This window comes from Rhinatrema bivittatum, chromosome 4 (genome assembly GCF_901001135.1).
Source record: "Rhinatrema bivittatum chromosome 4, aRhiBiv1.1, whole genome shotgun sequence".
NCBI lineage: Eukaryota > Metazoa > Chordata > Amphibia > Gymnophiona > Rhinatrematidae > Rhinatrema > Rhinatrema bivittatum.
Genome location: NC_042618.1, coordinates 85,023,383 through 85,037,612, shown reverse-complemented (window position 1 = coordinate 85,037,612; position 14,230 = coordinate 85,023,383). Strand labels below are relative to the sequence as shown.

The following is a 14,230-nucleotide window of genomic DNA, read 5'->3' as shown; positions in this document are numbered from 1 at the left end:
CCGCAGAATGCCAGGGACAGTCTGGGCTGGTGGTTGGATCCGCCGAACCTGGCCCGTGGCGTGTCCCTCGATCTGCCAAATTGGGTGGTGGTGACCACCGATGCCAGTCTAGCAGGCTGGGGTGCAGTCTGCGATCAAAGCGCCACGCAGGGGACGTGGTCCACGGTGGAGGCGAAGTGGTCAATCCAACCGTCTGGAAACCAGAGCGGTCCGGCTAGCTCTGCGACATTTCCTCCCGCTTCTTCGGAACCGGGAAGTCAGAATCCTATCGGACAACGCTACCACCGTGGCCTACATCAACCGACAAGGAGGCACGCGCAGCCCGCAGGTCGCGCTCGAGGCGGCGCTGCTGATGCAATGGGCGGAGCGTCATCTCGTCCGGCTAGCGGCCTCTCACATCGCCGGTGTGGACAACGTCCAGGCGGACTTCCTCAGTCGTCAACTGCTGGACCCCGGAGAGTGGTCTCTCTCCGACAAAGCGATGCAACTTCTCGTCCAACGGTGGGGGGCCCCCCACTTGGATCTGATAGCGTCCGCTCTCAACGCCAAGGCTCCACGCTTCTTCAGTCGCCGGAGAGAGCGCGGCGCGGAGGGAGTGGATGCCCTGGTCCTCCCGTGGCCGCCACATCTTCTGCTCTATGCTTTTCCACCATGGCCCCTGGTGGGCAGGATGCTCCGCAGAATAGAAAGCCATCAGGGGACCGTGGTTTTCGTCGCCCTAGAATGGAGTTGCCGTCCTTCTCTTCCTCAGAGCCGAAGTCTCTCCGTCTCTTGAATGTCAAGCGCACTCTGCGCCTCTATCTGGAGGCTACAAATGAGTTCCGGACCTCTGACCATCTCTTCGTACTCTGGGCCGGTCCTAAGAAGGGGTCTCAGGCCTCGAAGACTACCATTGCCAGATGGCTGAAGGCCGGCATTGCTGCTTCCTACATTGGGGCGGGTCGGACTCCCCCACCCGGAATCGTAGTGCATTCTACACGTTCTCAGGCGGCTTCCTGGGCGGAGGTTCGCTCGGTATCCTCGCAGGAAATTTGTAGGGCAGCCACCTGGAAATCGTTACACACGTTCTCGAGGCACTATCGTCTGCACATCGCCTCTTCAGTCTCTGGACACTTTGGCGAGCAGGTTCTCCGAGCAGGCCTCGCAGGACCCCACCCGATTTAGGGAAGCTTGGGTACATCCCACTGTCTGGACTGATCCAGGTACGTACAAGGAAAAGAAAATTATTACTTACCTGCTAATTTTTGTTCCTGTAGTACCATGGATCAGTCCAGACGCCCACCGCGTTTGGGTTCTTGATCCTGCTCAGCTCTGTGCTCCTTCTTGCTCGCAGTGTTCTGTGTCTTCACAGTCATTTCTTTTCGCTGTTTTTCACAGCTCCCTACAAGTTGGTAGGATGTTTGCAGTTATTTGTTGCGGTTACAATTGTTTTCATTATCTGTTTCCACAAACTTGATCCTTCGGGGGTTTCTACTCTGGCTTTGATATACTCGATACTGAACTCCTGCAGAGGGGGTAGTAGTATATATGGATACGCCCCCTCAAAGCTTGTGCTGACTCCATCTGCTGGATTGGGGACATAACCCACTGTCTGGACTGATCCATGGTACTACAGGAACGAAAATTAGCAGGTAAGTAATAATTTTCTTGTCCTGATCTTTTTACACATTTTGATCTTTCATTAGTGTTAGGGTTTATTCTTTGTATCCTTAGTTACCTTTGGCTAGATCAACTGTTACTTAAAAAAAAAAAAAAAAAAAAATAGTTTTCGTGTTTAATAAGGTCAGTCAGCAAGCAAGTCAGCTGCAGACCTCCCAAGGGGGGGGGGCGGTCTTCCCCCACTTGGTAGCAGGCAAGGCTGGGCCGGGAGTCCTACAGCCTAATTTCCCGGAGCATTTTGGTGCCGCAGCCCGGTGAGTAGGGGGGATTTACCGGTGGGCCAGTCCCTCCCCCTAACGATACAGAGAAGTTTCATTCCTTTAAGAGCCCAGGGACGTGTCATTCCCCTGGTTTGCTGCCGGCTTTAAAAGTTAAAAAAAAAAAAAAAAGGGAGCATTTAAAAGTTTTTAAACATAGCCGGTTGTAAACTCCGGGGTCTCCGGAGGGGGTAATTGCTTACTCGGTGAATTTTTCTGTGGTAGCTTGGTCAGCCTTGCCACAGGGAGTGTGCTGCTCTGCCTGTGGAGAGCCGGCAGTGCGGCTCTCCAGCAAGGGACTTTGCTCGCGTTGCATCCCCGGGGAGGGGGGAAGGTCCTTCTCAGTTACCAGGTACAGGCGAGCGACAATCTCTTATGAGATCGCGAGAGTTAGAGAAAAATCTCCCTGCCCACAATCAGAGGCCGTCGCTGAGAAGCGCGGGAACGGCAGCCATTTTGCCCGATTCAGGGCCTGACACTGCGCATGGCTCCGGGGGAGGGGAATCCCTTCCTTGACTTTCTCCTCATAATTTAAGCCCTGAAAGGCCTCGCGATTTGGGTGTTGACTCCTCGCCTCGTCCCATCTTGCCTCCGGTGGGGGGGGGGGGGGGCCCTTAAAGCGGCAGCACCCCTTTTCTTCTCAATTTGTATTATTGTTGCATAAAGCTTACATGGAGGCGGAGACAAATTGGAATTTGCAGGAGCCTCCACCTGCAAAGCTTCCTAGGCCTGCAGAGGGTACAGCGGCCCCTAGGGTCCATCCACCTCGTAAAGTTCCTGACGCTGTGCTGCCGCCATCCCCGGTCCAGCCAGATCCCGATCCTCCCACTGGCGATGAAGTTGACAATGCCGTCCCGGTTGAAGGGGATGACCCGCGAGTGCTCTGGTTATTTTGCATGGAGGAGCTGGACCCCTTGATCCCTCATGTGCTCGCAGAACTCAATATTCAGGCGCCACAGCCCATGGCAGAGCCTTTCTCGGGGGATCTGTTCTTGTCGGGTCATCGGGCCCCCCTAAAACCTTTTCCTTTTCACCCGATGCTTTTCCAGCTTATGACTCAGGAATGGGATGCGCCTAAAGCCAGCCTGCGAGTTAGTAGAGCCATGGAAAAGCTTTATCCACTTCCGGAGGAGTCCTTGGATCTGCTTAAGATTCCTAAGGTGGACGCAGCCATCTCGGCGATCGCTAAGCACACAACCATTCCTGTGACGGGAGCGGCAGCTCTTAAGAACCTCCAAGATTGGGCATCCAAAGGGCAGATGAAATTTAATGTGGACAAGTGCAAGGTGTTGCATAAAGGGAAAAATAACCCTTGCTGAGGTTACATGATGTTAGGTTCCATATTAGGTGCTACCATCCAGGAAATAGATCTAGGCATCATAGTGGATAATACTTTAAAATCGTCGGCTCAGTGTGCTGCGGCAGTCAAAAAAGCAAATAGAATGTTAGGAATTATTAGGAAGGGAATGGTTAATAAAACGGAAAATGTTATAATGCCTCTGTATCGCTCCATGGTGAGACCACACCTTGAATACTGTGTACAATTCTGGTCGCCGCATCTCAAAAAAGATATAGTTGCGATGGAGAAGGTACAGAGAAGGGCAACCAAAATGATAAAGGGGATGGAACAGCTCCCCTAATAGGAAAGGCTGAAGAGGTTAGGCTGTTCAGCTTGGTGAAGAGACTGCTGAGGGGGGATATGATAGAGGTCTTTAAGATCATGAGAGGTCTTGAACGAGTAGATGTGACTCGGTTATTTACACTTTCGAATAATAGAAGGACTAGGGGGCATTCCATGAAGTTAGCAAGTAGCACATTTAAGACTAATTGGATAAAATTTCTTTTTCACTCAAAGCACAATAAAGCTCTGGAATTTGTTGCCAGAGGATGTGGTTAGTGCAGTTAGTGTAGCTGGGTTCAAAAAAGGTTTGGATAAGTTCTTGGAGGAGAAGTCCATTAATGGCTATTAATCACGTTTACTTAGGGAATAGCCACTGCTATTAATTGCATGAGTAGCATGGGATCTTCTTAGTGTTTGAATAATTGCCATGTTCTTGTGGCCTGGTTTGGCCTCTGTTGGAAACAGGATGCTGGGCTTGATGGACCCTTGGTCTGACCCAGCATGGCAATCTCTTATGTTCTTATGATAGGAAGCTGGAGGTTCTTCTCAAAAGGATTTTTGAGGTATCTGCGCTACGCGTCAGGGTGGCCGTGTGTAGTATTCTCATGCAGAGAGCTACTCTTAAATGGGTGCAGCAGTTGCTCACATCTCAGGAGCTTCCCCCGGCGGAGGCGGAACAGGCGGACCGTATGGAGGCGGCAGTAGCTTATACGGCGGATGCTTTGTATGATCTACGTACATTCTCTCGCATGATGGCCTCAGCGGTGTCGGCAAGGAGGCTTCTTTGGTTTCGCAACTGGTCGGCTGACGTCTCGTCGAAGTCTCAGCTGGGTTCATTCCCATATAAAGGAAAACTGTTGTTTGGTGATGACCTGGAGCACCTAATTACTTCCTTAGGGGACAATAAGGTTTACAAGCTCCCGGAGGATAAGCCCAGGTCTTCTCGCCCTTTCAGCTCGTTTCGGGGTTGTTTTCAGGGTCAACACCATTTTCGTGCAGGTAGGGGCCCTGTCCTTTCCTCCGCGACAAGTGTCGGCACGGTCCCAGTCTTGGGCTCATTCCTTTTGCGGTAGACTGCCTCCTCGTAACAAAGCCTCCCAAGGATTCTCCACAAACAAGTCTACCCAATGAAGGTGCGCCGGCCATTCCTCCGTTCCAGAGATCGGAGGTCGCCTCTCTGTTTCACGAGGAATGGGTCAAGATTACTTCAGATCAGTAGGTTCTAAACATCATAGAAACGGTTACGCTTTGGATTTTGCTCGCCCACTACGGGATCTGTTCTTGGTGTCTCCTTCAGGTCCCAGGAAAAGCAACAGGTGGTACTCCAGACTTTGGCTCGTTTGAAGGCTTTGGGAGCGATTGCCCCAGTCCCGCCGGACGAGTGTCGGACTGGAAGGTACTCTATTTCGTAGTGCCCAAGAAGGAGGGCTCCTTCCGTCCAATATTAGACTTAAAAAAGGTCAACAGAGTGCTTCGGGTACCTCGTTTTCGCATGGAGACATTGAGGTCCGTCATTGCGGCCATCCACAAAGGCGAATTTTTGGCCTCTTTGGATCTGACAGAGGCTTACCTGCACATAGGAATCCAAGAGCGTCATCTGAGGTTTCTGCGGTTCATGGTCTTGGGCAAGCATTACCAGTTTTGGGTGCTTCCGTTCGGTTTGGCGACGGCTCCTCACATATTCACCAAGGTGATGGTGGTAGTGGCAGCAGCCCTCAGACGAGAGGGGATATTGGTCCACCCCTATTTGGACGACTGGCTCATTCGGGCGAAGTCGAAGGATCTTTGCAAAGTGGCAGTTCGGTCGGTGTTGCATCGTCTCCACTCGCTCAGATGGGTAGTCAATTTTGCGAAGAGTCAATTGGTACTTTCCCAGGGGTTGCAATTCCTGGGAGCCTGTTTCGACACTGTTTTGGGCAAGGCTTTTCTTCCACAGGACAGAATGCTCAAGCTGATGTCTCAGGTGTGCCGTCTTTTGGCCCTCCCTTTGCCCAAGGTGTGGGACTATTTGCAAGTTCTTGGCTCTATGGCGTCTGGAGTTGGTCCCCTGGACGTTTGCTCATATGAGACCTTTGCAGAGGGCATTGCTTTCCCGATGGGACCCCAAGTCCGAAGAGTTCCATTTACCCTTGCCCCTCATGGATCCCACCAGGACCAGTCTCGATTGGTGGTTAGTTCCCGATCACTTACAGCAGGGGATGGACTTAGAGAATCCCCAGTGGATGATTGTGACTACGGATGCCAGCCTCTCCGGTTGGGGGGCAGTCTGTCAGTCACGATCAGCACAGGGGCATTGGACAGCTCAGGAGTCCAAGTGGTCTATAAATTGGTTGGAGACGAGGGCGGTTCATCTAGCGTTGCGCAGTTTTCTCTCGCTTGTTCGGCATCAGTCTGTGAGGGTTCTATCTGACAATACGACGACTGTGGCGTACATCAACAGACAAGGAGGAACAAAGTGTCGTCCAGTCGCCACAGAGGCGGACAGGTTGATGGTCTGGCGGAGCGCCATTTGGTCCGGTTAGCAGCGTCTCACATAGACGGAGTGGACAATGTTCAGGCAGATTTTCTCAGTCACCAGCGGCTAGACCCCGGAGAGTGGGAACTGTCCGAGGAGGCAATGCGGCTCTTGATTCGTTGGTGAGGAATGCCCCCGGCTGGATTTGATGACTACTTGGCTGAACGCAAAGGCAGCTTGTTTCTTCAGTTGCAGGAGGGAGCACTGGGCAGAAGGGGTAGATGCCTTGGCTCTCCCATGGCCCCGCGACATACTACTCTATGTGTTTCCTCCTTGGCTGTTGGTGGGAAAAGTCTTGAGGCGAATAGAGTCCCACTGGGGGCCGGTGATTCTCATAGCTCCGGAATGGCCATGGAGGCCGTGGTTCGCAGACCTGATCAACCTAGCGGTCGACGGTCCCTTGCGTCTCTGTCACCTTCCGAATTTACTTCGACAGGGTCCAGTATTTTTCGATCAGGCGGCTCGCTTTTGTCTAGCGGCTTGGCTTATGAGAGGCGGCAGTTGAGAAAGAAGGGGTATCTCTATTCTGCTGCGCGCACGGAAGACTTCTACTTCTCTCACTTATGTTCGCGTGTGGAAGGTTTTCGATTTCTGGTGCAGCAGGTTGAAGGTGTCCCCGTGCCAGGCCACTATTGTGCACATTCTCGCTTTTTTTGCAGGAAGGCTTAAAGAAGGGACTGGCGTACAGCTCACTCTGGGTTCAGGTAGCAGCGTTAGGATGTTTAAGAGGTAAAGTTGATGATACGTCTCTTGCAGGACATCCTGATGTGGCGCGGTTTTTGAAGGAAACCAAACATTTACACCCGTCGGTGCGTGCAGTGTGTCCTTCGTGGAGTCTGAATTTGGTTCTCCTTGGTCTCTGCGTTCCTCCCTTTGAGCCTATCAAGCGGGCTACATTGAAAGATTTAACACTCAAGGTTGTGTTCCTCGTGGCCATCTGTTCGGCCAGATGAATATCTGAGATTCAAGCGTTGTCCTGCAGAGAACCGTTCTTGCGGATCTCGGATTCTGGGGTTTCGCTTAGGACGGTGCCTTCTTTTCTGCCAAAGGTGGTATCGGCGTTTCACGTAAACCAGTCTGTTGAGTTACAGATTTAGATCGGAATTCTCCTCAGGCTCATGACTTGAGCAGACTGGATGTCCGCCAGATACTTCTGCGGTACTTGGAAGTGACTAATGCTTTTCGTTTGTCAGACCATCTTTTTGTCTTATGGAGCGGTCCTACGAAGGAATGTAAGGCTTCCAAGGCTACTATTGCCCGATGGTTGAAAGACACCATTGCTTCGGCATACATGTCAAGGCTGGCAAGTGCCAGATGGTCTTGAAGCTCATTTGATCAGATCTCAAGCGGCACCTTGGACAGAGAGCCAATGTGTGTCGCCTCAAGAAATTTGCAGGGCAGCCACTTGGAAATCCTTGCACACGTTTGCTAGGCATTACCGTTTGGATGTCCGGCTCCGGATGTCAATTCTTTTGGCAGCAGTGTGCTTCGAGTGGGACTCTCCGGGTCCCACCCCATTTAGGGCAGCTTGGGTACATCCCAGCGGTCTGGACTGATCCTGGTACATACTGGGAAAGGAAAATTGGTTCTTACCTGCTAATTTTCGTTCCTGTAGTACCAAGGATCAGTCCAGACGCCCGCCCAGGGGGGTATAGTGTTCCGGAGAGTCTGCACCATTGTTTTCTCTTCCTGCAGTGTTTTAAAAACTATGAAGAAGCATTCTAATCCGTACTCGGTTCATGTACGTAGTTTTCATAGGTTATTGTTCAGTGGCGTTCTCTTGATCTAGTCATTGGTTGTTTAAATTTACTTCATTCTGCTTTGATAATGATTATACTGAAGGATCGCAGGTAGCACACTGGGTTATCAGGGGGTACCTTTGGCTTTTTTCTCTGACTCCATCTGCTGGAAGGGAGGCATAACCCAGCGGTCTGGACTGATCCTTGGTATTACAGGAATGAAAATTAGTAGGTAAGAACCAATTTCTTTACATTGCTTCGTTGCCTTCAGATTGTCAGACACTCATTTCCCATTCCCACAGATGGAGTGACACTGCCCTTCCCTCATCCCCTCTGTAGAGCCACAAAGACTCCGCATCCTGAGGGCTTCTGCCCATGTATTGCTCTGTTACAGAACGGAACTGTGATACTTCTTGCTGCCTGCATGCACAACCATTTCTGTTTGGGGTGTTTTGTAGGGAAAACAGAAGAAAACCAAGAAATATGCGACCATGAAGCGCATGATCAGTCTTCGAGACCAGCGTATGTAAGTTTAATTGTTTATTTACACAGAGCTGCACTGCTTATGCCTTTTCGTTACTTGTCTTATCTGCTGATATCATTTTGAGGGTGGTTTTTTTTTTTTCTATTTTTAGTAAAGAGAAGGAACGAATTAAAACGAACCAGAAAAAAGAGAAGGATCCAAGCACCATAAAGGAGAGAGAGATGTAAGAGACTCACAACTATAGCTGCCCCATGACCACTATAGCCTAGACTATAGCTGCCACTGCCAGAAGGGCATCCCAGAGGGAGGAAGGAAGAGGCTGCATTAAGGAGCAGAGGAGTTAGTCTTTGGTATGTTACGAGGAGAGATTGAAGAATCTAAATATGTACACCCTGGAGGAAAGGAGGAGCAGAGGTGATATGATACAGACTTTCAGATACTTGAAAGGTTTTAATGATCCAAAGGCAACAACAAACCTTTACCATAAGAAAAAAATCAGCAGAACCAGGGGTCATGATTTGAAGCTCCAGGGAGGAAGATTCAGAACCAATGTCAGGAAGTATTTCTTCACGGAGAGGGTGGTGGATGCCTGGAATGCCCTTCCGGGGGAAGTGGTGAAGACCAGAACCGTGAAGGACTTCAAAGGGGCGTGGGATAAACACTGTGGATCCATAAAGTCAAGAGGCCGCCAATGAAGAGTGGGTGACTCGCCAGAATGATGGCTACTGCCTGGAGACAATACCCTTATTCAATAAACATACACATGGTTACTGTGACTCCAACATCACTCTAAGCTTCAACAGCAAGAGGAAATGTGGAAAAAAGGATTTGCACTCACAAAGACGGGAGTAGCTGGCTTGTTACGGCGGTTACTACCCCAAACCAAATATCCAAATTACTACCTCCACCTTCCTCTATTCCTGATGCCTTTCAACTAGCTTGATCACTCCATTCTTATACTTCACTTTCAATGCATATCCAGCATAGTTCTCTGCTTCAACAGCAGGGGAAAAGAAAAACTGTTACTTCACACATCCAGCAGAGCTCTCTGCTTAAACGGCAGGGGAGAAGAAAAAAGGGTTCGCACTCACAAAGCGGGGAGTAGCTGGCTTGTTACGGCGGTTACTACCCCAAACCAAATGTACCTGATACTTCACTCTCGACGCATATCCAGCATGGCTCTCTGCTTCAAAGGCATGGGAGAAAGACTGATACATCACGAATTTCCAGCATAGCTCTCTGCTTCAACGGCAGGGGAAAAGAAAAACTGATACTTCACGCATATCCAGCATAACTTCAACGGCAGGGGAGAAGAAAAAAGGATTCACACTCACAAAGCGGGGAGTAGCTGGCTTGTTACGGCGGTTACTATCCCAAACCAAATGTGCCTGATACTTCACTTTCGATGCATATCCAGCATAGCTCTCTGCTTCAACGGCAGGGGAGAAGAAAAAAACTGATACCTCACGCATATCCAGCATAGCTCCCTGCTTCAACGGCAGGGGAGAAGATAAACAACCAATAAGGGCTGTATAACATAATCTGGGTAAAAACAAATAAGCATGGGTGTAGCTTGCTTATTGCGGCGGTTACTACCCCTACTACCTCTAACTAATCAAGCTAGATATTTCACTTGGATGCAGCTCCATCACCGCTCTCTACATTAATGGCGGGGGGTGGAAGGGAATTAGAACCAAGAGCTAAGAGAAACAGATAAGTATGGGAGAAGAAATGAGGGAAGCTTGCTGGGCAGACTGGATGGGCCATTTGGTCTTCTTCTGCCGTCATTTCTATGTTTCTATGTTATGCTCTGTCCTATCCAAATTACATAAGAAGAAGGTAGCAGCTTTCTAGAATGATGTCCAAAATAGGCATCTTGGAATTACTGTGAGCACACACTGAAGTCATTGGTGCAGTGTACAGCAGTGACCAAAAATGCCAACCAAAATATTAGGAATAATTTGGAAAGGTGTCATACCTGTGGTGTAACCATACCTGGAGTACTGCATACAATTCTGATCACCAAATCTCAAATAGGATGTGGCGAAGGTACAGAGAAGGGCAAGCAGAATGCTGAGAGGATTGGGGCGTTGCTCATACGAAGAAAGGCTAAAACACATAGGGCTTTTCAACTTGGGAACATGGTAGACATCTACAAGATGATGAATGGAAAACAAACTGCAAGCACTGTTCAAATGTACAAGGACCAAGTGGAGTCCAGTGAAACAACGGAAAGAGGGTACTGGGCTTGATGGACCCTTGGTCTGATCCAGTATGGCACTTTCTTATGTTCTTATGAAATTAGAACTCGAGCCCCAGTCCTCTCACTGTTCTGGTTCTCTCTCTGTACCTACATACCAAATTATATAAATTGTGGATAAGTTGATATTTTTGAACAATTTTGGTTATTTTACTATTTATATGATCTACCTTATAAATGGGCCATGACCGACGGCCCGCAAATGCACAGTAGAGCACAGCTCTACTGCGCATGTGCGGGCAAGGACGTTGGTCTTAGCCAGCGTAAAAAAAAACAAAACATGGCGGGCGGCAGCGGCGATGGCAGCGTCGGGCGGCAGCGGCGATGGCGGCGTCGGGGCGGCAGCGGCGATGGCGGCGTCGGGCGGCAGCGGCGACCAGTAGCGAGGGAGGGAGGAGAGAGAGAGAGAGGGAGGGAGGGACTGGGGGAGGGGGAGGGAGAGGGACTGAGTGGGAGGGAGGGACTGAGTGGGAGGGAGAGAGGGACTGAGTGAGGGGGAGGGACTGAGTGAGGGGGAGGGAGGGGGTGGGGAAGAGTGAGGATGAGGGAGAGGTGAGAGACAGGGATGTGAGTAAGTGGAAGGGTAAGAAGTTGTGGAGCAGAGAAAAAGGGAGTGGAGGAGGGCTGAGGGACAGGGGATGGGATTGAGACAGGGTGGGGAGTGACTGAGGGAAGGGGAGAGAGGTGGGAGTGACTGAGGGAAGGGGAGGGAGGTGAGAGTGAGGGGAAGGAGCCAGTGGGAGACAGAGAGTGAGTAAGACTGAGGGGTAGGAAGGGGGTGAGTGACTGAGGGGAAGGGGGAATGAGGGAGAAAAAGTGTAGGAGGGTGCTGTTTTCGAAAATGGACCGAAAACAAAAATGTAATGTAGCCCGTTGTGACGGGCTTAACGGCTTGTTGTTTTATAATTTGTTAGGTTGCTAATTTTATTTAAATTTTAAATTTCCTAGCGTGTAGCAGATGGACTCAGGACCAATGGGTATAGTGTACTCCTGAAAACAGTTGGAGACAGATCAGATTTCAATCTGACGTCAGCCCCTAGTACATATATCCCTGCAGGAAGTGCAGCTCTTCAGTATTTTCCGTCTCATAGCAGTTAGGGACTATCTGCACGCTCTCACAGCGTTAGAACCAAATCAAAGTAGAAAACCCAAAATTTGAAGAAAACCTACCTCTGAAGACGAGCCCCGCTCTCCTGCGGTGATACCCTCGGGTCCCTCCCCCAGTTGAGATTTCCCGAGGTGATTTCCGTAGTCCCTCGGAGGTAAGCCTCAGTCCGATGGCCGAATCGCGGCGATGACCTAGCCCCCGATCCCGGGCGCGGCTGAGAGGCAGCGGGTGCATCCTCGAGCGCGGCGGTGAACGTATTTGCCTCTCCCCCCGCAGCCAGACACTGCCTGGAACGAAACCGGGAAGCACCGAAGACAAGGTAAGGTAGAGGTCCTCAGCGTTGACTCCGAGGTTCGAGGAGCCGCACAGGTCGCCGGCTGGGACCAGTGCTGCTGGGTTGATCCGCCCTAGCAGGGCCAGGGTCCGGTTAGTTTCAAGTGTCTACCCACGTGGAGATCCACCAAGGTGGTTGCCATATTGCCCGCGTGATCACCGTCGCCATCTTGGCCCTATTCGCCGCTCCGTTCGTTGGCTCGTCCCGAGCACACAAGTCTAGCTAGGCGCACAAATTACATTTGCGCATAAAGTTACACGCGCATAAGTTATACGCGCGCCTACCGGGCTGAGCGCATAACCACGACTTGGGTGCACAACTGCGCGCACAAGCCACACTCGTATCTTAGACGCGCCGGAGCGCATAAGGGGTTACGCGCCGATAACCATGGCACCACAGGAAACAGAGATAAAGGCTCAAGGCCTCTGCCCAGCATGCCATATCAGAGCCGCACAAAGCGAGGAGGCCAACGCCCTGTGCGCTCAGTGCGAGGAAACCCTGGGATATCCAGCCCAGGGCTAGTCCCACCCAGGGCCGAGTAATAGCTCCTCGGTGGGTACCCCGGACCTAGCAAATCCCAGCGGGACACCCCTGCAGATGGGGACCCCCAGGGACTCAGCGCCGCTTGGCTTGGATCCAGCGTCTATCTCATGGGTGGAATTCTTCAAAGGGCTACATATCTTTGTTCACATGCAAATGAAACCTCTGGCTGATCAGCCACATTTGCCGCCAGAAGAACTGTATGCCCCAGGCCCCTCGAGGCCTAGACAAAGGTTTCCACCGCCCAGAAGCCCCACCTATGGGGACACTGACTACTCTGAAGAGGAAGCAGAGCCCCTAGAAGAGGGGGAACTTCCCCCGGGGACAGAGCCTCACCAAACCATGAGACGCTTCTTCACCAAGGACGAGCTCCCTGACCTGGTCACTCAGTCTTAAGGAGCTCGCTATCCCGGGCCCAGGTGCTTCGGGGGAGCCTAAGCCGAATCCCCTGCTAGAGGGCCTCCGCCAGACCTCTCGCCATTTCCCTCTGTTACAAGCCGTCCAGCAGCTAATTGACCTGGAATGGAGTACTCCAGAGTCCTCATTCAAAGGGGGATGAGCTATGGCAGCCATGTACCCCCTGGACCCGGCGGCCAAAGACCTCCTGACATGCTCAAAAGTTGATGCCATGGTCTGCGCGGTCTCGAAGCGCACTACTATCCCTGTGGAGGGAGGAGCAGTGCTCAAAGATGCACATGACCGGCGCCTGGAATCCATCCTTAAACAGTCTCTTGATGTAGCCGCTATATCCCTACAAATAGCCGCCTGCTGCACCATAGTGACATGTGCCTGCTTATCTCAGACCAGGAGCACATGGAGAAGTCATGGAACCAGCAGTATCATTCCTTACGGACACTGCTTCCGATCTGGTGCGTACTGTGGCCAGAGGCATGTCATCTGCGGTGGCTGCCAGGAGACAACTCTGGCCCCGAAGCTGGTCAGCCAATGCATCTTCCAAAATTCGCCTCACAAGGATGCCCTTCAAACAGTTACCAACGAAAATGGTCACATTACGCTTCCTGGTGTTCGGCTGAGGGTACAGATCTGCTCACCTGTCCACCAAGAGCGCCTCCTGAATTACCTCCACCTACTCTACAGGGAGGGCCTCGCCACTGTCTCATTTAGAGTACATATCAGCGCCATAGCGGCTTACCATGCTCCCCTCAACGGAGAGCCTATATCTTGTCGTTCCCTCATCTCCAGGTTCATGAAATGTGTCCTACGTTTACGACCCCCAACGAAAAAACCACCAGTGCGGTGGGACATCAACATAGTGTTGGAACAACACATGCTACCCCTTTCGAACCATTGGGCACTTAGGTACCTTTCCTGGAAAGTACTATTCTTAGTCGCCCTCACTTCTGCAAGGCGCATCAGTGAACTACAAGCCTTAGTTCACTACCCACCTTATCTTGAATTTTACCACAACAAAGTTACACTGCATACGCATCCTAACTTCTTACCCAAGGTAGTTTCAGCTTTCCACATAAACTAGACCATCACCTTACCCACTTTCCACCCAAAACCTCACGCAAACGACAATGAACAAAAACTACACTTATTAGACTGTAAATGGACGTTAGCCTGTTATAAAAAGCGCACTCATTCTGCTAACAGAGCCTCACAGCTCTTCCTCTCCTTCGACCCTAATGCACCAGGACTTCCCGTATCCAAGAAAACACTATCGTCATGGATCTCCAACTGCATACAGTT

At 51.0% G+C, this 14,230-nt stretch overlaps 1 protein-coding gene across 1 annotated transcript in view; it reads left to right on the top strand.

The window, feature by feature from the left end:
• Positions 1–14,230, top strand: part of FCF1 (FCF1 rRNA-processing protein) — a 75,832-nt gene that overhangs the window by 5,964 nt on the left and 55,638 nt on the right. The window contains exons 2-3 of the mRNA XM_029598431.1: positions 8,250–8,317; positions 8,427–8,498. Coding sequence (XP_029454291.1) covers positions 8,250–8,317; positions 8,427–8,498 — 140 coding nt within the window. The remainder of the gene's footprint in view (positions 1–8,249; positions 8,318–8,426; positions 8,499–14,230) is intronic.